The sequence below is a fragment of the Protopterus annectens genome, chromosome 10.part0, assembly GCF_019279795.1.
Source record: "Protopterus annectens isolate FY-2018-M chromosome 10.part0, PAN1.0, whole genome shotgun sequence".
Taxonomy (NCBI): Eukaryota; Metazoa; Chordata; order Ceratodontiformes; family Protopteridae; genus Protopterus; species Protopterus annectens.
This window is the reverse complement of record NC_056744.1, coordinates 1,714,089,629-1,714,113,904: the sequence shown is the minus strand read 5'-3', so window position 1 is coordinate 1,714,113,904 and position 24,276 is coordinate 1,714,089,629. Positions and strand designations below refer to the sequence as shown.

At 41.0% G+C, this 24,276-nt stretch overlaps 1 protein-coding gene across 1 annotated transcript in view; it reads left to right on the top strand.

The window, feature by feature from the left end:
- LOC122814460 (zinc finger protein 184-like) overlaps nucleotides 1-24,276 on the top strand; it is a 172,408-nt gene that overhangs the window by 132,315 nt on the left and 15,817 nt on the right. Inside the window, exons 7-9 of the mRNA XM_044087040.1 lie at nucleotides 3,426-3,521; nucleotides 6,299-6,640; nucleotides 18,020-18,146. Coding sequence (XP_043942975.1) covers nucleotides 3,426-3,521; nucleotides 6,299-6,640; nucleotides 18,020-18,146 — 565 coding nt within the window. The remainder of the gene's footprint in view (nucleotides 1-3,425; nucleotides 3,522-6,298; nucleotides 6,641-18,019; nucleotides 18,147-24,276) is intronic.

Below are 24,276 nucleotides of genomic sequence, written 5' to 3'. Positions count from 1 at the left end.
ATTGACCTGAGAGATTTGAACAAAGTATTAAAAAGACTGTATCATCCAATGGGCACAGTTGAATAAGTTGCAGCTCTAATACCGAATGCCACTGTTTTCTCTGTTTTGGATGCAAAGAGTTCATTTTGGAAAGTGATGCTTAATCGCAAATCTTCATTTCTAACTACTTTTGGTACTCTGTTTGGCAGATACAGATTTCTAAGGATGCCGTTTGGAGTAAATTCTGAAAGTGAAGTCTTTCAGTGTGCAATGGAGTAAATTGTTTTGGGTTATCCTTGTGCCATAATAGTAGATGATTTATTGGTTGGAGACAATGGTGAAGCAGAGCATGACAGAAACCTAAAGAAATTTCTAGACCGAGCATGTGAAGTCAACTTGAAACTCAATCCTCTGAAGTGTAAATTCAGACTTCCAGAAGTTACCTACATTGGTCATTTATTCACAAGTACAGGCTTGAGACCAGACCCGACCAAGCAAACCACTATTCTTGAAATGTCAGTACCAGATAATGTGCAAGCTCTACAATATTTTCTAGGCATGGTCAACTATTTAGAGAAGTTTATACCAGACTTCAATGGGGTGACAGCACCTTTAAGAGAGCTTACACGTAAAAATGTTGCATGGTCATGGTTGGAACAAATGAAGATCTTAAGCAGAAAATTGCCACATCACCTACATTAAGATACTGTGATGTGAACACACCAGTTATTCTTTCCTGTGATGCTTAAAAATTTGGTCTTGGCACAGTTATACTTCAAGAGGGTAGACCAGTAGCCTATACATCTAGAGCACTTGGCCAAACTAAGATGCAGCATGCTCAAATTGAGAAAGAGCTTTTGGCAATAGTATTTGCATGTTCAAAGTTTCATGATTATATTTATGGTTGAGCTATTCAGACTGAAACTGACCACCATCCTCTAGTTATCATTGTAAAGAAGTCTATGCATTCTGCTCCAGTGAGATAACCTAGAATGATGCTCAAATTGAAAAGTATAATTTCAAAATAGTCTGCACAAAAGGCAAATTGCTTTATCTGGCTGATACCTTATCCATATTGCCTAGAAATACCACAGAACAGATTGACACAGAGAATTTTTACTTTGTGATGTCAGTGCATAATTTTTCCACCACTAGACTTGATGAGTTGAGAGATCATACTCAGACTGATCCAGTGTTACAGACGTTCAATCACTACATTAATGTTGGATGGCCACTAGACTTGATGAGTTGAGAGATCATACTCAGACTGATCCAGTGTTACAGACGTTCAATCACTACATTAATGTTGGATGGCCGTCAAAGCAGTCTAGTGTATCACCTGAAGTGCAAACCTACTTTCCTACTATACATGTCACTAGTAGTCCTGAATATCCTCAGTCCAATGGTTTAGCTGAACGTGCAGTACAGAGTGCAAAGAAATTACTTGAAAGGTCAAAGTGTGACAATACTGATGTGTTCTTTAATTTACTTAAACGTACCACGTGATGATATTCCCAGCTGACCTGCTCAAAGACAACTTTCCACGCAAACTAAAACTACACTACCCATTAATTCCAGTCTGTTGAAGCCTAAACCTAAGAACAATAAAACCATCAAGGCTCAGTTGTTTAAGAAGCATAATATCCAGGAATGTAGTTATGACCGATCGAGCAGATTACTTTTTCCGTTGAGGGAAGGAGAGATGGTAAGAATCCAGACAATGAAAAGTTTTGATCAAACAGGACAGATTACAGGCATCTGTGCTGAACCAAGATCTTACCTGATAGACTCTGAAATGTGGAATATAGGACGAATCGTAGACATCTACCTGTAACAGAATCACCATCACAACATTGTTTCTGTGATGCAAGCCTCAAGTTAAGAGTGAATCAGACACTGTTCCCATACCAGAATGTGTTCAGAATTCTGATTCCATTCCAGAAAATGATTGCTAAATCTCATTCACCATTTTATTTCACATGATATGGACGAGTATCTGTAGTAATCACCCCTCAAGACTCTTTAACTTGAGAATGGGGGTGAGGGGACTACTTTCATTAAGGCCTGGGGGAGATAAAGCATCACATGTAAGAATCCATTTGAGTTCCTTTTTATTTAAATGATCCTCAGTGTAGAAACCCAAGGGATTTTGCTGTCTTGAGGGCTGATTATTACAGATACAATGTGGTTTAAATGTTCTGGTGTTTACACATGATTTTGTTTTAATTTACATTTTTGAGTTTAACATATATTTGTATTTATATAATGCTGTTATTCAGTAGTGAATTCTGTTGGTATTGTATGCATGTATTATGCTTGTATCTTGGATTTTAACACACTGTCTCACGCAATTTCTGAAAGTCTACACTGGATCACGTGTTGAATTTGAGTATTTAAGTGAAATAGTGGCTATACTAACGGTTCTGAAGAAGTCTTTAGCTAGACGAAAGCGCTAAACTGCTATCACTTGCTATTTTTGCTGCTTGTTGATTTTAATAAATCATTTGGTGATATTTCTTGGCTGTTGGTACTGGTCTTTTTGGGCACCTGGATCTCCACTCAAGTTTTTCATTTGTTTGAATCAGAGAATGACTAGAGTAGGTGTATTGTTCCGGTCCCCAAGAACATTGGTCTGTAATTGTTTGCAAATAAGCACAATACCAGAACTCTAAAGTCGCTGACCATACCTTTCAACCTGTTAGAGCAAGAAATATGGACAAAGCCATCAGTAATGGGGGGACAAAGGCGCAAAAATAGGGACACATTTTAAATATTGCTCTTACAAACTCAGAGTTGATGCATTAGCATTAATTTTTTTCTGAAGAGTATGAAGTCTGTAACTCAAATATCTGTCATTATTTTCTGACTTCAAACCTGAATGATTAATCAGTGATTTGACAGAAAACCACAATTTTATGAGAAAAATACCAAAAATATGAGACATAAATCTGGATATTCTGCAAAACTCTGTACAGTTGAGAGCTATGTTGCTGACCAAATTATTTATAATAAAATGTGACCATACTCTGACAGAAAACAAAAGCAAAAGAGAGATTCCTAATTCTGCAATAAACAAAATCTGGCTTGCTTTTGTTTGTAATGTGTATATGTCCAATCTGTATTGTAATTGTATGATAGATGTAAATCCTGTGCTTCATGTTTTGTCGGTCTGCTATCCTTAACACTTGGAATTAGTAGATATTCTCATCTTGCATCATCTTATGTAGCTCATAAAGTACATAATTCTAACATATCAATCACTTGTGTTGCCTAAAATACCCAACACTCTTTGTATGTATGTCCGTGTTGGTGTTCTTTTCAAATAAGGATAGTAGGATTAGTAGACATCGGCATTTTGTACCTACCATGTATCTAAAGTAATCACAGGGCTTTTTCCATACACTGTTCTTACTTTTTGTCAATTTCTTTTTTTTTCATATTCACAGGACAAACTAAAGTCTACGTTGTCATCTCTGCAGTTAAAAGTCAATGATCTTAAAAAATTACAAAATGATAATGTGAAGGAATTCCTGGACATAGAAGTAAGTAAAGTGACTGTGTTTTGTTTTAGTTGTCAAGAATGCAAGTAGTTACTAACAAAGGCGTAGGGACGTCTCCTGTGGCATGTTGGCCGATCACCCATTTCTATTAAGTCTAGCGTTGTGACATAAAACTTGTGAGTTTATTTTTATGGCCTGCACTTTTTCCTGGTTCTTATTGAGCAGACTTTTGAGATGTCTGTATTCTTTAGTGTAGTATATTTTTATGTTTTTTGGGCATTTTTAAAGGATTTTAAAACCTTAAAGAAATATAAAGTTATATCATTTGTAAGGCCACATGACTTTTTGCATTGCATCTCTGAACTCACTGATCCATTAGATATGTGTACTCATAGACCCACACGGGGCACTTCCATTCTGTATTTTCACTCAAGTGTCCATGCGAAGAGTTCTGAAGTAAGTATGGATGTCACTGATCCACATGAGACATTACGTATGGGTGTCAATGATCCACACAAGACATTCTGCATTACGTATGGGTGTCACCGATCCACATGAGACATTCTGCATTACATTTGTGTAGTCACAGATCTACATTAAAGCCTTTTGCATTACATATGTGTACTCCTAGATCCACAAAAGGTAATCTGTATCATACACATACTTTTTGTTGACATGGTTCAATGATCTGAAACAATGTCAAAACATAGTGTTACAGTTTTGCAAACTGGCACTTTACAAGATGAAATGACCCTCTTTTAAGCTACACAGGCAAAGTAATGCTCAGAACTTATAAACTTGGTCAGGCTTAGAACTCTTCAGCACCCCCTTGTACCCCTAACACAAGAGCCCATTGAGTCATTGGTACCACTGATGTACACCGGGTCCCTTATACACTTTAAACCATTGTATATGTATGTATATTATATATACATACATATGTATGTGCCATATACTGCTGACCTCTAGTAACCTGTATGAGCAGTTTTGTACTACAGATGCGCATATCCTTGGCCTGTGCTTCAAGATTAACTATTGTGCATTACCCGCCTTTTGCCAAATTCTGCAAATTGATATGTCGCTCTGTGTCATAGATCTGTTTGTCAACACCATTATAATTCATTCTGTAGATAGCAGTTCTTCCCCAGCACAGCAGGATCACATAAGTGCTTTCTGTTTCAATTAGCTGTACTCTATCACACTGACAAACTCGTGAAAGAGAAAAAGACTGCAAAAACTAAAAAATCGACAAGCAGCAGGTTGAATCCAAACAAATAACCAGGTTTATTCCAAAACGAACAGACAATCCAAGTTAGCGCTTTTGTCTTGCCTCAATGGGCAAGACTTCTTCAGACTAATAAAATTAAACATAACTTACCATATTTAAATAAGAAAGTGATCACATGACATCATTGCTTAAAGAACTAAAAGGTGCAGGTCATCCCTAACTGAAGTTAACTACTCACCAAACTAAAATACATTCTACTATGTACTAGTAAAATATATTACAAGAATTCAAAATTTATCAAAAACAATGAACACTGTGCAAGGTTAGCTCATAAATATAATAATGAATAAATAAATCACCTTAAACCAGCAAAACACCTTGAAATAGTAAGATAAATGTTGAATTCTTGTAATATATTTTACTAGTACATAGTAGAATGTATTTTAGTTTGGTGAGTAGTTAACTTCAGTTAGGGATGATCTGCACCTTTTAGTTCTTAAAACAATGATGTCATGTGATCACTTTCTTATTTAAATATGGTAACTTATGTTTAATTTTATTAGTCTGAAGTCATCTTGCCCATTGAGGCAAGACAAAAGCGCTAACTTGGATTGTCTGTTCGTTTTGGAATAAACCTGGTTATTTATCTGTAATCTATCCCCACAGACAAACACAAGCTGAAGTATCAAACATCTGTTCCCCAAACTTACAGTCCCCTTGAGATAGTCATGGAACTGTTTTCTAGAATTACATACCTACAAGTCATTTTGCATTACATATCTATAAGCATATCTCAGACCTGGACCTAAAACTGGCCCAGTGTACAATCTGCAGTTACTGTTGCTTTAGAAATTCTTAAAGGATGTCATTATTTGAATCACAGCAGAGCTGCTTTATTATTGATACCTAACAGTTTTCTAATTATATAAGTAAGATCTGTACTCTGTGCTCTATTACTTCTCTTATTTGAAAACGTGTTGTGTAAACCAGCAGGACCTGATCGATAAAGCCTTACCATGCTCCTTTGACTAAAGTCATAACCGTGATTCTTCCATCTTCTCTTCCAAGCAGTTACTGGTCTTCATACTGGGACTGCAACCACTTTACCGCTTGGAGCTAATACTATCCTACTGTTAGAATATTGTCTGCAACTGTTAGAATATTGTCTGCTCCTGACACAAGTGTTGCGGGAGACAATATGGCATCTAGGCTCTACAGCAGAGGATGGCGTGGCAGAGGGCCAGACACATCAGTCAGTCTGGGACCTGCCACCTCCTTCCTCACATCGTCTTCTAACTGCCCTAGTCTAAATACTTGAATAAAAAATAATTACTTGCACTGACTCATACTGTATGCAAAGTGCACCTCTACACTGGGCATTTCTGTTCTCTCCCGCTGAGGATAGATTTTAGATGTTTGCCCTTTCCCTGCCAGGCATTCTTGCTGGCTCAGTCTTCATCCAAGGTCATCAGTTTTATAGGCAGATGTTCTGTTTCTGCCTTAATGTAATGTAAGTAAGATGTGTGGACACAACTGATATTGTAATATACAGTCATTGAACTTGACTGTTTGTATATTTCTTGTTTCCTAGGAACGTGCTTGCAGTTTGGAACAATACATTACATTACAGTTTGCAAAAGTGCACCAGTTTCTACATGACAAAGAGCAAAAACTCATTCAACAACTTAAGAATGAAAAGGCAAAACTTCTGAAAGAGATGGAAGAAAATCTTGAATGCATTAAAAGTGATGTCATGGGCAGCCATACAGTAGCGACTGATGACAACTTGGAGCTCAAGAATGGAGATTTGGAGAATGTGATAAAAATACAAGAAAATTCTGAAGACATTAAAAGTTGTGCTGTGGTTACTCAGGAGGTAGAATCAGTTGATAATTTGAAGATCATAAAACAGGAAGCCACGGAGTCATTAACAGTAAGCAAGCTTTTCATTTTTATTTACTGTGACTGTTGTTTTGGAAGTGTAATACTGAGGCTGCAGTTAGCATGATTAAAACCATTGAGATAATAACCAACAGGTTAAATTATATAAAATAGTTTGCCTAACTTGTTTGTTATTTTATCCTGGATTAAAAACATTGCATATATTACTGAACCTGCTTCTGTTTTATATACGTGTTCTAATGGAGCATTGAAAAGTGCTGAACTGTCATTAAATCATCTGGTAGTTGAACAGCAAATAAACAGCTGCGATAATCGGCTTATCTTGCTACATTTACTACCACCCCCCTTACAATGAGCGCTTCAGCCGTGACTGCGGATGACAGCATTGACATTCATTGATTAAGCCTCGACATCCTTCCGGCTTCATAAAGCAATGTCGGCACCTGCTGATTGATTCTCCAAACACACTTTGGTTAGGACAGCTGCCCACTTCACCCTGCCCAGTTATGGTTTGGGACATTATAGTAGTTCCAGATGGATAATGATTTTGTTTTCGGGTACAGAAGAATATTTGTCAAGGATTTACTGCGTAACACTGAAGACCAGATAGCCAATACACAGTACACCATAACAGAAGCCAAAACCGTATTACGATCTTAAAACACATGAAGCATAATCATTTTAAAACACTCAAACGTTCAAGTGCCAGCAGAGACACAAAGCTATGACACAGCTAGTTCATCATCACATTTTACATTTACTTGCATGCTCACAGCTGTAATGTTGGATACTTTGATAGTCTGTAATCAGACTGTATAACATATTACTTTACTTGCATGTACTTTCAAAATCCTCTAGTTTTGAGCTTCTAGCTTTGATAAAACTACTTCCATTTCATTTTGTTTGAGGGAGAGCACAATGCTGCCTTTGTCATTATTATCTGTGCAATTGTTGCTGAAATGGGGGTGAAAAAAGACTTGGCTGAATTTAACAACTATATATTAAACCACTCTGAAGAACTCTATGGAGATTAAAGCATTTACTGTGTTTTTTTTTGTTTTTTGGAATAAAGGGTATTTTAGTGGTGATTTTATTATTTTTTATTGAAACTTGACAAAATATGAAGCCTGCATTTGGCAGAATAGACACTAGTTCTCTTCTTTCACGTGGTCGGTCTGTTTGGCTTAGATTCCATTTCTTGTGATGTTGTTGAAACTCAAACAAACACCATTCACAACCAAAGTGACACATAGCTCACAATGTGCCACCCAACAACAGCCCCTAAGGCAATTCAGCATACCCAACACTTTAGTCATAGGTGACTCTATAGTCAGGCACACTGATGTCCCACTCACCAGGCTGAACAGGGAGAAAATTTCAGTCAGCTGCCTGTCGGGTGCTAGGATCTGCCACATAACGCATGCACTGAAGTCACTCCACAAGTACAAATATGACTCTGTCATTGTCCATGTTGGAGTGAATTACTTGAGACGTACCTCCCTGGACTACATGAAAAGAGACATGGAAGAGCTCTCAGATCATGTGGCCCAGGCAGGTATGACCCTAGCCCTGAGTATCATCCTGCCTTCACTCAGAATGATACTACAGTATAAGGACAAAATGATTGACTTCAACAATTGGCTAAGCTTCTGGTGTCATTCAAAGGGGATCCAGTATCTGTCTGCCTGGGATGATATGATCGACAAATCACAATGCTTTGCCAGAGATGGTCTGTGCCTGTCACCCCTGGGATTCAGTTTACTGGCTAAAGCTCTCGCCACCCCTATAGTGCCTTTTTTAGGCAAGGTTCAAAGGACAAAACCACCACCGTAACAGATACAAGCATGCAAAATCTGAAGGTGATGCTACTCGATGCTAGAAGTCTAAACCTCAAAATGCACTCTTTCGAGGCACTCCTAAAAATGGAGAACATCGATACCTGTGCAGTAACTGAGACCTGATTCAAGGCTCCAGAGAGCGCCCCTGCAATACCAGGCTACAACTCTTACCACACTTTTTGGCCACCAAACCAAGACCGAAACACTAAAGGTGGAGGAGTTTCCATATTCACACCTCCAGCCTAGTTGCCCAACACAATGCATCTGAAATTCTCCAGGTGCAATTAACACTAGGTAAGACTGCCATCCAAATTGTAGCTTACTACAGATCCCCCACCATACCCCAAGATTCTCACTACACATTTCTAAACATACTGGACAATATTAAGATGGAACCTAACATCCTAATACTGGGTGATTTCAACTACCCTGCCATTAACTAGGAAAACTACTCGGGTGCCAACACCTTTTCCCAATGGTTCTTGGAATTCATAAATTCCAATGCCCTGGATCAGCTAATCCATTGTCCCACCAGGGGCTCCAATATCCTAGACCTGGTCATTACCATCATGGGAGATAGATGCTCCACACCAGTGGTCACCCTCTCATTAGTCAGGTCTGACCATAAGCAAATCGCCCTTGACATCCGCATCCCACCCCACCCGCCAGTAAGGAAACCTCTGTAAAAAAACTTCTCCAAAGCCAACTTCATGCTACTCAAGTCAGAAGTGACAACCTTCATGACACCCATGCAGATGGGAGCTGAGAGTTCGACTGCTGAATCCTACACTAAGGCACTGTACAAGCACATCCACTTGTGCATGAATCGTGCCATCCTAAATTGAACCAAGGCACTCTCCTCCAAAAAAAAGGAAGCCAATCTGGTGGTCCCCTGCCATAAACAAACTATACAACAGAAAAAAATAAACTGTTGCAGAAAAGAGGACAATCCCAGGATGCAAAAAAACTCCCTTAACAGCCTCAGTAAGAAGCTGACATCCCTCATAAAATCCTCCAAAGCTAGTTACAAAAATAAAATTGCCAAAAATTCCAAAGACAACCACAAGGCATTCTATAGTTATGTCAAGAATCTAAATGGCAATGCTCAGATATAATCTGAGCTACAACAGAATGGCATTAAATATACTGATCCCAAGGATATTGCCAATATCCTGGCAGATCAATTTAGTGCAAACTTCACCCCCTCTCACCCCCTAAAGGGCCCATCTAAATACGAAAAGATTGACAAATTCTGGTAGTCATGGCCACACAGGTAGAAATCGCACTCTCCAAAGCTAAGTGTACAGCATCTATAGGACCAGATAACATGCCGGGCTGTGTACTACATGAACTACAAAATGAACTGGCACCTCACCTAAGTGTCATGTTTAATCATAGCCTCACCTCAGGCTTCATGCCTACTTGAGTGGCGCACAGCTACAGTTATCCCACTCCACAAGATGGAGTCCACCTTGGATCCCAGGAACTACCGTCCGATCAGTCTGACTAGCCTGATCTGCAAGGGCATGGAACGCATTATCGTGGAACTTGTAAAAAAAGACATTGGCAAACTTCCAACACTGGACCCCACCCAGTTTGGGTTCATGAAGGGCCGATCTTGTCTCTGGAACCTGAATGACTTCTTTGAATAAGTCTCCAGAGCTGTGGGCGAGGGTAAGGCAGTCCACACAGCCTATTTGGACCTCGCCAAGGCCTTTGACACCATCCCCCACTCTGGAATCATAGATAAACTTACTAAGCTGGGCATAAATCCCTACACCACTCGATGGGTTGCCAACTGGCTTACTGACAGAACCCAGACTGTAAAAGTAGCCGACTCCAAATCCAGCTCCAGACAAGTGACAAGTGGAGTACCTCAGGGTTCAGTCCTGGGACCGCTCTTGTTTGGCATCTACTTCTCTGAAGTACAGGCCAACACTAAGGGACTCTGGCTAATAAAGTTCGCAGATGACTGCAAACTGGGAGCCATTATTGAATCCCCAAATGATGTGGATATTCTACAAACGGGCCTTACAGAAACCGATTCTTGGTGCCAGAGCCCTGGGATCAAGTGTAATGCCAAGAAATGTATAGTTATCCCCTTTGGGAAAAAACATGTACCCATGAATTACCACATAGGTGGCAGTACACTAAACACCGAAAGTGTGATGAGAGACTTAGGGACACAGATGGACAGTGGTCTCTCCTTCGATAACTACATCACCACAAAAGTCAGGAAATCCTTCTATGTGACACATCTCATCACTAAGGACTTTTCATCTAGAAAAAAGGAGGTAATTTTTCCACTGTACTCATCCCTCATTAGATCCATTATAGAGTACAATGCCCCGTTTGGTATGTACCTCACAAGACATCTGCAACAGCTGGAGAGGCTGCAGGAATACCTCACTAAAAAAAATCACAGGCCTAAAGCTGATGCCGTACACTGACCATCTAAAAGAATTCCAGCTATATTCTGTGGCATATCTTCTACTCAGAGGCGATCTCTGCTTAACATACAAGGCTATGTCAAACCCTGAGCTGTTGAACATGCTCCACTTAAAGAATTCCCAGTCCCTCAGAGTCACACAATCCAGGGATCTAAACCTTGTCATCACAATAAACAAAACATGCTGGAGGGATAGGTTCCTGACCCAGAGACTCCCCATACTCTGGAATAGACTGCCCATACATGTCAAGCAGAACGCCTCTTTGGTGCTCTTCAAAAGGAACCTTGACGATTGGAAGGGAGATAGGAAATTCACCCCGGGGATCACATCAGTTACCCTGCTAGACAGGGGTCCAGGGAAGTAAATGTTGTGGGAAGAAATATCCAGGGAATTGTTAGGGCTAGGCTTGTATAGGCCCAAGGGCCGATAGCCTAGTACCAACCTATGAACCTATGTTATTGATAAAAATTTAATCTTGGGTGATTGACAGTACGTGGTTTCCATGACCTGTTCACCTTGATGCAGGTATGGTGCTTAACAAAAAGCCTGTAAAATAATTAACACATACTTTAATCACTGTACTCACATTTCTTCATGTTCCTCAGCCCCCTTTTTTCTATTTTCTGCATAGCATCGGGGTGTTGTGACAACTGTCTCCATCTCTCTTGATTCAGTACCACACTCCTACTTTCCTTGACACAAACGCCCAACTCTTGCAAGTCTTGTCCCACACAGACCACCACCTCACTGCTGGACGTTCTTCTTTCCTCTTACGTTCTTCCTGTCTGTCCCAAATCATCGTCGCCAGATTAATTTGCTTTTCTGCACGTGACCCAACTATTCTCTTTCACCTTGTCTGCAATTGGAGCTGCTTCGGCTTGTGCTTTGATGTCCTAATTTCTTGGGACCTTGTCATGTGTTTTCTCAGAGTCTAGGGATGCCCATTTGGACTCTATCCTACTCTCTAGCTTCTGTCCCAAAGTGTGCATCCTACCACCCATCTGCATCCACACTACGCCAACACTCTGTGACAGTTGGCTGCAGCTTCTTTGTTTCTGACTTTGACCTCCTCATTCATACTTCCCTTCTTCTTAACCTCCCCTCCCAAATACTTGAAGCTGTTAACCTGTTCCAATACTTTCCCTTCTAGCTCTATTATCAGCTTTCCTCTATTTGCTGCCATTACAACAACTGTCTTATCTGTACTCAGTTTCACCCCATGTGCCTTCAGTTTTGCATTCCATTCTATCCTTTGTGGACGTTCTTGTTTAGACCTTGCTTTTAGTGCCACATCGTCTGCATACAGCAACTTTGTGATTGTCCCTTCCAACCTGTTTGCTAGTGTAGTCCATCACTAGTAGGAACATTACTGGGATCAGAGCTGAACTCTGATGCATACCTCCTCCCACCTGGAACACCTCTATGATACTGAACACTGTTCAAACATGAGTCATTGGGTCTTTGTACATAGCCTGCACCAATTTTGCCAATGTTTTCTGGGACTTCAGATAATCTTTCTTGTCATATGCTTTCTCCAAGTCTAGGAATGCCCAGTTGGACTCTTTACTCAGCTAGAGCTTCTTTTCAACTGTCTGCCTCACTGCAAATATCGGATCTGTTCATAGGTTCATAGGTTCATACTAGGCTATCTGCCCTAGGGCATTTATAAGCCTAGCCAGAGTGTGTTTGGCTTTCGCCACCCATTTTAAATAAATTTTGCTATGCCCTTTTTCGAGATTAGTATACTGTGCCTCTGTCTAACAGTGACACAGAAGTGATGCCCGGGGTAAATCTACGATCCCCCATCCACTCATCAAGATTCCTCTTGAAGAGAGTCAATGAGGGACTCTGCCTAACCTGGACTGGGATTTTATTCCAGAGTGAAGGGAGCCTCTGGGTTATGAATCTGTCCCTCCAGCATGTCCTATTTATTTCAATGCTGAGGTTCAAGTCTCTCGAGCGCATAGCTCGATGGGATTTGGATTTTCTGAGGTGCAGCATGTCCATTAATTCCGGATTGGACATGGCTTTATACGTCAGGCACAGATCACCTCTGAGCAGGTGGTATGCCACTGAGTAGAGCTGAAGTTTCTTTAATCGAGCAGCATATGGCATCTGTTTGAGCCCTTTGATCCTCTTGGTGAGGTACTTTTGGAGTCTTTCCAGTTGCTGCAGGTGTCTGGTAAGGTACATCCCAAAAGGGGCATTGTACTCAATTATGGGCCTGATGAGGGATGAGTAAAGAGGCACGATGACCTCCCCTGATCTAGATGTGAATCCCTTCATGATTAGGTGGGCTATATAAAATGTTTTTCTAACCACTTTGGCCACGTGGTTGTCAAATGAGAGATTGCTATCAACTTGGGTCCCCAGGTCCCTAATTACTTCTTCCGTACTTAATGGATTACTTCCGTACTTAATGGATTACCACCTATGTGGTAATTTGTGGGCACTTTGTTTTTGCCGAAGGGGATGACTATACACTTTTTGGCGTTTAGCTTGAGGCCATGGCTCAAGCACCAGTTGCCTGTTTCTATGAGGCCCTTTTGGAGGATGCTTGTGTCGGATGGAGAGTCAATTATGGTACCCAGTTTGCAGTCATCTGCGAACTTGGTCAGCCACAGTCCTTCTGTGTTGGCCTGTACCTCAGAGAAATATATACCAAACAAGAGAGGTCCCAGGACTGAGCCTTGTGGGATGCCACTTGTAACTGGTTTGGAGTCTGACATGGCTCCAGCAATTCTAACCATGTGGGTTCTGTCCTTGAGCCAGTTTGCAACCCATCTAGTGACACAGGGGTTTATATTTAAGCTGGTGAGCTTATCTATAATGCCCGAGTGGGGTATTGTATCGACGGCTTTTGCGAGGTCCAGGTAGGCTGTGTGGACCACCTTCCCCTCGTCAATGGCCTTGGTGACTGTTTCAAAGAAATCAACCAGGTTTAAGAGGCTTCCCTTAACAAAGCCAAATTGGGTAGGTTCCAGTGTCTGTAGGTCCCCAATATCTTTATTTATGAGGTCCATGATGGTCCTTTCCATAGCTTTGCAGACCAAGCTAGTCAGGCTTATGGGGCGATAGTTTCCAGGATCCGTTGAGGCACCACCTTTGTGGAGAGGGACCACTGTTGCTGTACGCCACTCTTTGGGTACATATCCTGTGGTAAGGCTGAGATTGAACAGTAGTTTTATGTTTGGGTTTAGCTCTTCTTGGAGTTCATGTAGGACACAGCCCGGGACACCGTCTGGTCCCATTGATGCTGTGTTTTTTGCTTTGGAGAGGGAGGCTCTTACCTGAGCATCTGAGATGTCAGGGGGGCAGCACTCTGCTGGAATAGATATTTGCCCTTTTGGTGGGGAGGGGGGGAGAAGTTTGCGCTGAACATGTCAGCTAGGATGTTGGCAATATCTGTGGGTTCGGTGTATTTTTTGTCATTTTGGACTAATTCTGAGCATATCTGGGATTTCCCACCCAGGTTCCTAACATAACTAAAGAAAGCCGTGTGATTATCCTTAGTGTCCTGTGCAATTTTTCTCTCGAAGCTGGCCTTAGACGATTTTATGAGTGCCTGTAGTTTTTTGCTAACACTGATCAGAGATGCCTTCCCTTTTTGGGATTTTGCTCTGTCATGTAACTTCCTCCTTCTGTTGTATAGTTTGTTTATGGCTGGGGTCCACCAGACAGGACGTCTGCCTTTGGAGGATTGGTTCTTGGTTTTATTTAGGATTGCATGATCCATGCATTCCTGAAGGTGTTCATAGAATGCGTTTATAAAGGATTCTGTGGTCTGGGCCGTATTTTCCACAGGCCCGGGAGCTTTGAAGGATTCCACCTCGGTTTTGAGGAGTGTGAAATTTGCTTTAGAGAAGTTTTTCACTGTGGTTTTCTGGGCAGGGGGTGGGGTTGGGATGTGAATATCCAGTGAGATTAGTTTATGGTCTGATCTTACCAGTGAGGGATACACTTCTGGTCTGGAGCATAGAGTCCCCATGTTGGTGATGATCAGGTCCAGTATGTTTTCCCCTCTTGTGGGAGTGGTAACAAGTTGCTCCATAGCATTTGAGTTTATAAATTCTAGGAACCTTTGAGCTAGGGTGTTGGAGCTAGAATAATGCTCCCAGTCTATGTTTGGGTAGTTGAAGTCACCCAATATAATGGAGTTTGGAGAGACCTTCATATTTTCCAGTGTTCTCAGGAAGGCCGGTGGGGTTCCTGGGTTTGGGAGGGTGGTCTGTAGCAGGCTATAAACTGGAAGGCAGTTTTACCCACTGTTAGTTGCACATGGATAGTCTCTGATGCTTCGTGCTGTGCTACCAACCTGGAGGTGTGGGTATCTTTGACGAATATTGATACTCCCCCTCCTTTTTTGGTTCAGTCCAGGTTTTGGGGCCGAAAAGCATGGTATGAGGTATAAACTGGCAGTGCTGGGGTGCTCTCGGGAGCCTTGAACCAGGTTTCTGTTACTGCACAGATATCGATGTTCTCCATGCTAAGGAGAGTTTTGAGTGCATGCATCTTGAGGTTTAGACTTCTGGCGTTGACTAGCATTACTCTTAGTTTCTTATCTCTTGTGATACCTATGGAGGTGGGTTTGTCTTTTGAGCCTTGCCTAAAATAGGCACTATGGGGGTAGCAAGAGCCTTTGCCAATATCCGAAAGCCCATGGGTGACAGGTGCAAGCCATTCCTAGCGAAGCATCGTGGCTTGTCGAGCATGTCATCCCATGCTGACAGGCACTGGATCCCCTTTGAATGACACCAATACTTAAGCCAGCTGTTGAAATTAATCATCTTGTCTTTATATTGTGGCATCATTCTTGATGAGGGTAAGATGCTACTCAAGTTCAGGGTCATACCGGCCTGGGCTACATGCTGAGAGAGCTCCTCTATGTCTCTTTTCATTTAGTCCAGGGAGGTACATCTCAGGTCATTCACACCAGCATGGACAATGACTGAGTCATATTTGTACTTGCCTTGGAGTGACCTGAGTGCTTGTGTTATGTGGCGGATCCTAGCACCTGACAGGCAGCTCACCGTGACCTTCTCCTTGGTCAGCCTGGTGATGCTTTTTGATCTGAATCTGAATTGCACATCTCCCATCTTACTTTCTATAACTCTACATATTTGTGTATCAAACATCCTCTCTAGGACTTTCATGCAGTCTTACCGGAGGTTCATACCTTTATACTGCCCACAGTTGTGAATGTCCCCTCTGCATATTGGTGTATCAGACATCCTGTCCAGGACTTTCATGCAGTCTGTCAGGAGGTTCATACCTTTATACTGCCCACAGTTGTGAACGTCCCCTTTCTTCTTGAACACTGGCACTAGTATGTTTATTCTCTAGTCATCTGGGTTATGGCTTTCTCTCCATACTGCGATGAGTGTCCTCAGGAGCCAATTCTCCCCTATCTCACCCAACATCTTTATCATATCTGCTGTGTCCTATACCTCTCCCACTATTAGCACTGGTCCCTGGCATCGGTCGAAGTACACTGGGTCCTCACCTAAAACAAAACTAGACAGCTTATCACTGGGATGTAACCAAGATCATTTGGCAACATTAGTCAACATGAATCACCTAAAGCCAACTTTTACACTGTCGAGTGGTTAGCCCTGACGCAGTGTGCAGTCTGTGATCTGTGTTCCCCTATCTTGAGGATACTAAATATCACGGCTGATGCCCAAAATAATTGGTGTTTATAACTCTTCCCCCTGTAGACATCTCCATTCTTGCTTGAGCTTCAGGTGGAAACACTCAGCGTTTTTCTGCATACTCCATACAGGCAATGGTTAGAGGTCAGGATTGAATCTTGTGTGTGGGAGGCGAAGACCTTAATCATTATGCCAACATTGGTCTGACACAGAATTAAGGCTTATGCCCCCATTAGCCCTTGTTATTTGGGTTCATAGACAAGTACTAGGCTAGCTGCCCTTGTGGTTCTTTTTAAGCTTATTCAGTTTCTCTTTTTGTGCTCTAAATAACTTATCCCAATTAATTATAGATTGCTCTTAACTCATCCAGTGTTCGATAATAATTATATACTGCCACAAATGAGAATAACTGGGATCATACCCTAGTTATTTTGAGGGGACCCATGCATGGGTTACAGCAGTCAGGAGCTGCCTCTGTCCATCAGTAGGAAGGGACAGTCCTGAGGTAAATTTTCTGTTTCCATTCCATACATCTAAGTTTCCCCTTGAGTAAGGACGGGGTAAACCTTTTGTCTTATGTGGCTGGGGAATCTGTTCCATAGCAGCCGTATCCTCTAGTTCATTATCTGTCTTTTCCATAGTCATAGTTATAACATGAACGTTATATGCTTTATGATTTGTGGTTGGCAGATTCGTCTTTGCACTTACTAAAAATCCTTTTCTTTTTTGCACTGGCCCCATAAACCCCTTATTGTTTTCTTTGCTCTACTGACCTCACAAACCTATTTTTCTAGCTTGTGTGTGTGTGTGTGTGTGTGTGTGTGTGTGTGTGTGTGTGTGTGTGTGTGTGTGTGTGTGTGCGTGCGAGCTCTGGTGCTTGCATGCATGTGCGTGTGTACTCTGGTGTGTGTGCATGTGTGTAATATACATATATAATATGTAGTACTTTCAACTCTGCCTCTAAACAACACTATTTAAGTCCAGTGCTAATATCTTACTGTGCTAGTTTGCAGCTTGCATTTACTTCAGTTAGTAATTGTATGAGGTTTTAGTTGGCATTATTTAAGGCTTGTAGCCATGACCACAGCAACCTTTCTGACTGTCTGTCTGTTGCAGTTATTCTGTTCTCTTTTTGTTTTATTTCTTCTAAAGTCACCCTGATTTTTATCACTGTTATTTATTTGTAAATTTTACATTACATTACTTGATAAAGAAGGATAAATGAAGGTAACCACTTTGATAAACTAACATTAAAATTTTAACAAGCACTTTCTTCCAAAATAGTGTACACTTAATCATTTAAAACCAACAATTCTCTGAAATAGATTTTTAAAACTAAAGTAAAAAATCCCGAATCTTAAAATAATACTTAAGTGGAAGCAGTCAGGGGACCACGTTTGAATGAGCATATCATTATTAATTATTATTTTAAAGTCGAGACCTTTATAACATGTTGTATGTCCTTTTTCAGGTAGCAGTAACCTTTGAGGATGTTGCCGTCATTTTCTCAGAAGAGGAATGGGAAATGCTAAGAAAAGAAGACAAGGACCTTCACAGGGAAGTGATGTTACAGAACTATGAAACTCTGGTTTCAATCGGTGAGTGTAGTCCTGTGTTAAGCATTGAAGACTTTTTCTGGCTTATAACTTGTCTTGTCAAAATGCAATGCCGAGATGTTTTAAATATTTATCTGCTTGTTTGTTTCTTAGTCTGCAGTGGACTGTTCCAACTATGTTTCAGGCCATATGGACAAGGCCGAATGAAATACATGTGGACAGCTTGTAGTATTCATTGTCACATGTGTTTTTAGGAAGTGGAAAGGTAATAGGATCAGGAGCTGTCATAGTGAGAAAATGCATATACCACATAGTGACAATAAGAAATCAGTATTAAACTTTAAATCCTAGTGCACTAAGGCTCAAAAATAGAATATATTCCAGAAATGGGAGTGTTGTATTTGGGAAAAAGTCTGTCCCCTTTCTCAGTTTCAGTTTGACATAAGTCTTATGTACGTCCTTACAGAACCCGTGTAGTCTAGTAACTTTGTCTCACTGCCGTTTCTGATTGTACATGTGGGGATGGCCTCTTTCTGCACCATTTCATTTGGCTGGTTTCCATAATTGTTTACCACTTTCTAAGTAAACATGTGCTCCTTTCACTATTTAAACTAATTTTACATGCTGTTTTATGTTTCCAGTCTTTGTTTCATGTGTAACAGGTGCTCATTGTGCAGTCCTGCCATCACTTAGCCCCCCATTCCCACATGTGTTGGGATCTGTCACTTTCTTTACATTAACTGGAAGTTTAGTTAGCAGGCATGGAAGCACATTACACTCCAACTATTTACAGGAAAACAACACCGTTAATATAAATATACTAGCAGAACAGTAACTATTCAACACCTTGGATATGTGCACATTAAGCAGATAAAAAAAGAAACACCTTTTCACTGTCCTTCCGAGAGACAAATTGGTTTAAACACATTCGTATATGTGTGCTACAATCTAGCTTAATTCAACACAGCTGTTTTCTTAATTTCCGAGCTTGGTAATGAATTATCTAACTTCAGTCAATCTGGAAGGCCTCACCAACATAATTGTAGTCCATCATCTTGAGAATTCAGAGGGACCATTAATTTAGTACTTTTCTGTTTTAATCTAGCTAAGTTTGTAGTTCCAACTCGTACACTTTCTTCTTAGTTCAACAGTTTTTCTAGCTGCTAGATCCTTTTAGCACTTATGGGTAACTGATTTCTTTGACATTAACATTAAGGGATCAAATAATGAGCTTTCTTTATTTATTTATTCATTTTCTTGTGATTTCAGGGAAATCAAGTACAAAGCAAATGACAGCTGTGTTCTGCTTGACTAAGCTCTAATAACCCTTTGCAAGTCCAAGTTTAACCTCTACCACCTCTTCCATTCCACAAAATGTATGTTTACAGTTTCTTAACTCCCCTGTTCCACATTCCCAACAACTCCTGTTAACCCCCGTATTCATGTGCACGTACCGCGCATGCACAGAAATATTTGAAAAGGCTCTCCATCCCAAAAAGGTAACTTCAGTTCATGAAATATCTTGTAATCAAGAGTACCTTGGCCCATGTTTCCTCTGAAATGTTAGTTTGTGACTGCCATTTTCACATAAGTCTGTCTTTATCTGTCTCTGCATTAAGAACAACACTATTCTGTACAACCTTACTTTTTAATCCTCTGTTTATTAGGGCACTCCTTCCTGGCTTCAATAGTCCACTTGATTAATTCTTATGTAGCTTCTCTGTTAAGATACTGGATTTTCACACTGTCTGCTATCCTTCTAAAACTCTTTTATGTAAGTAGAGAGAAACCGGTGCGTGTCCACATTTTTGTATAACCTAACGATAGTCCAAAATTTTATCCTTCTGTAGTGCTTCCCATAATATTGCATCTTATGCTCTGTCTCCTTATAGGCGTATACTTTGTAGGTCCCCAGTGTTTAAGTCACTATATATATGACAATGTCACTAACCAAGTATCACTGTCTGTCTCCTTAAGTCATTGAACTGCTTTCTCTAAATTATTAACATATAATTACCCCTCTTCAGTTTAATTTACATTGTACTTTCAAAAAATATATATTTATCGAGGTAGTCTGGAATGTGTTGCCATTTAAGCTGTAAAACAATGTCAGAATTACAGCTTGTAATAGGGACTCTCAGTCTTCCTGCCATAGCTGAGAGAGTAAGCACTTGTCCATGCAGTTCTGCGCCCCCAAAGGAATGACTGTGATATTTTGTGAAGTTTAAAAAATTCACTTGGGCATTTTGGTTCTGGTATTCCATATGGTGCATAAATAGCAATATTAACTAGAGACCAGATTTTAAAAAGTTTGCTCTCTGTGTGACTTGTCTATAAAACAGACATGCAAGTGACATATACAGAGAGCAAGTCTTTTAGAATTGGGTTCCAACATAGTGCTTAGACTCTTTGTAGAAAATCTAATAGTATATTTTGCATCTCAGAAAAAATATTTTGGTTAACAAACAATATTGTATGTCTGGGCAATACTGTCCAGTAATGTACTACTTGTTTGGCCCTTCAAAAAGTGACCTTGTGTTATAGTTTCGTAAGTAGATACTAAGCTTTCAGTCCAGGGGGCCACTGAGGAGCCAGCCTGAAATTCTACTTGTCCTAAAACAGGAACTACATCTCACGGGTTTAACCCTCTGCACCATCTGCCAGATGTGTTCTCAAAAATAAATACTTCAACTAGCACATTATCTAAAGGGATACAAGTGAAAAACATGTTAATTGTATACCCTGATGTGCCAAAATTCACCAGTTCCTCAAAAATAATATCCAAGTCCCCAATCAAATAAGTGAAGTCATCTGTGTACTGGGACAATTTAAAGAGCTGATTCTGTACGAATATCCAAAGTCTTTGAGCGAGCAGCGCAGGATAAGGTCTAAATAATACAGAGAACAACAAGCAGGCTTTTCTAGTCCCTCAATAAATAGAAAAGTACTGAGAGGGTCTGAAACTGTTCTTCTGTTATACAGAGACTCCCAACAGGTTAGTAAATTCCTCCTGAAAAAAACAAAAAACTTTTAATATTGCAAAGAAAAAATACTCTTGTCCACCCACGTTTGTTATCTGAACTTACTAATTACAATTTGTGTTTAGGAACTCATGCCTCTTGTAATATCATACAGGTCTTTATATAGTTGTCTGACAAACTTTCTTCTGGTAGAAACCCATATGCTAATAAGGGCAAGCATATTTTAATCCTTTTTGCTATTACTGCAGCAAGAATTTGTAATCATGGTTGAGAGTTTATTTTGACCTATACATTTCTACAACTGTATTATCTTTGCCAGTTTTGGCACACCACTTCCAGTATATAGGTAGGTCCCCTTTCCTCAAAGTCTCATTAAGCATTTTTGTAAAATTCAGTATAAACTTGATTTTAAATTTAACTAAATGCCATGGTATCCTATCACTGGCCATGTAGTTAAATGTCTACCATGTGTTTTCTTTGGTAAATTTTCATAACACACTTCATGTATCCCCGGCCATACGTCAAGGTATTCCCAGTTCTGACAGGTATGTCTGGGCCAGGGCAGTCCCAGATCTGACAGGTATGTCTGGGTCAGGGCAGTCCCAGATCTGACAGGTATGTCTGGGTCAGGGCAGTCCCAGATCTGACAGGTATGTCTGGGTCAGGGCAGTCCCAGATCTGACAGGTATGTCTGGGTCAGGGCAGTCCCAGATCTGACAGGTATGTCTGGGTCAGGGCAGTCCCAGATCTGACAGGTATGTCTGGGTCAGGGCAGTCTCAGATCTGACAGGTATGTCTGGGTCAGGGCAGTCCCAGATCTGACAGGTATGTCTGGGTCAGGGCAGTCCCAGATCTGACAGGGATGTCTGGGTCAGGGCAGTCCCAGATCTGACAGGCAGTCCCAGATCTGACAGGTATGTCTGGGTCAGGGCAGTCTCAGATCTGACAGGTATGTCTGGGTCAGGGCAGTCCCAGATCTGACAGGTATGTCTGGGTCAGGGCAGTCCCAGATCTGACAGGTATGTCTGGGTCAGGGCAGTCCCAGATCTGACAGGTATGTCTGGGTCAGGGCAGTCCCAGATCTGACAGGTATGTCTGGGTCAGGGCAGTCCCAGATCTGACAGGTATGTCTGGGTCAGGGCAGTCCCAGATCTGACAGGTATGTCTGGGTCAGGGCAGTCTCAGATCTGACAGGTATTTACCAACTTTCCCGATTCTACTGATTTTATTCTCTACTTTGCCCTCTCTACCCCTTGTTGCTTCTGCCTTAGGGCCATACATTTCCTGTTTCTTAGTAAAGCAGATAATTTTCAGGAGGTTTTTCACCTGGCCAGCTTTAAAGTTTAATATTTTTATCATTTTGCCTGAGATCTGTACATTCTCCATCCACCCCTTGATATCTCATCCTGCAACCCTGTTAGCTGCACTTGTAGATTTGTTAAAATCCTGCTTGTTATTTTTGCTTTCTGTCTTATAAATACATTTGGTAACTCTGCTATGTTGACATGCAAGGTACTAGTTTGTCCTACAACATGAGGCTGACATTTACTTGAAGCTTCATATTTCCATCAACAAAATTTCCAAGTTTGTCAAGTTGCAAACCTTTACTTAATACACATTCACCATCCAGTGCACTGGAATATCTTTGGTGTTGAGGCTAAAACTTGCAACCGGGAAGAAGGATTAATTAACACATTGGAGTAAGTTTCCAGGTCCTTCATTAAATAACTATGCTGCTTTGAGGCTGTTTGATATTTACAGGAATATTTGGTACCAATGTTTAAGAATAAAAGTGATGTGCAGAGCTGTAGTAACTACAAAGCGATAAAACTCATCAGTCACACCTTGAAGTTATGGGAAAGAGCAGTGGAAGCTAGGTTAAAAAGGGAGCTGATGATTAGGGATCAGCAGTATGTTTTCATGCCAGAAAGAGCACTACAGATGCGATGTTTGCTCTGAGAGTGTTGGTGGAGAAATATGAAGAAGGTCAGGAGGAGTTGCATTGTGTCTTTGTGGACTTAGAGAAAGCATATGACAGGGTGCCTAGAGAGGAGTTGTGGTATTGTATGAGGAAGTTGGGAGTGGCAGAGAAGTATGTAAGAGGGGTATAGGATATGTATGAAGGTAGTGTGATAGTGGTGAGGTCTGCGGTGGGTGTGACGGATGTGTTTAAGGTGGAGGTGGGATTACATCAATGATCAGCTCTGATCCCTTTCTTTGCAATGGTGATGGACAGGTTGACACATGAGATCAGACAGGAGGCCCCATGGACTATGGTGTTTGCAGATGACATTGTGATCTGTAGTGAGAGTAGACCAGGTTGAGGAGACCCTGGAGAGGTGGAGATATGCTCTAGAGAGGAGAGGAATGAAGGCCAGCAGGACTAAGGCAGACTATATGTGTGTGTGAATGAGAGGGAGGATAGAGGAATGGTGAGGATGCAGGGAGTAGAGTTGACGAAGATGGATGAGTTTAAATACTTGGGATCAATAGTTCAGAGTAATGTTGAGTGTGGAAGAAAGGTGAAGAAGAGAGTACAGGCAGGGTGGAGAAGAGTCTCTGGAGAAATTGACAAACTGGTACCAGTAAGAGTGAAAGGGAAGGTCTACAAGAGGATAGTGAGACCAGCTATGTTATATGGGTTGGAGATGGTGGCATTGACAAAAAGGCAGGAGTCAGAGCTGGAATTGACAGAGTTAAAGATGTTAAAATTTGCACTGGGTGTGACAAGGATGGACAGGATTAGGAATTCATATATTAGAGGGTCAGCTCAGCTTGCACGGTTTGGTCAGAGTGGTGAGATTACGTTGGTTTGGACATGTGCTGAAGAGGGATGCTGGGTATATTGGGAAAAGGATGCTAAGGATGGAGCTGCCAGGTAAGAGGAAAAGAGGAAGGCCTAAGTTTAGGTTTATGGATGTGGTGAGAGAGGACACATAGGTGGTTAGTGTGACACAGCAATATGCAGAGGACAGGAAGAAATGGAAACAGATGATCCACTGTGGTGACCCCTAATGGGAGCAGCTGAAAGAGAAGTGAGTGTGTTTTGTTCTTTGAGGCATCCAGTTCATTATCAACCTCTACTATCCCCATCATTTTATACACCTACTCAAAAATCTACTCAGTGGAAGGGTGGTGTAGCTTCTGGGATTTTGCCCCCACATAGTCATCCCCTCATGGAATATCATTCA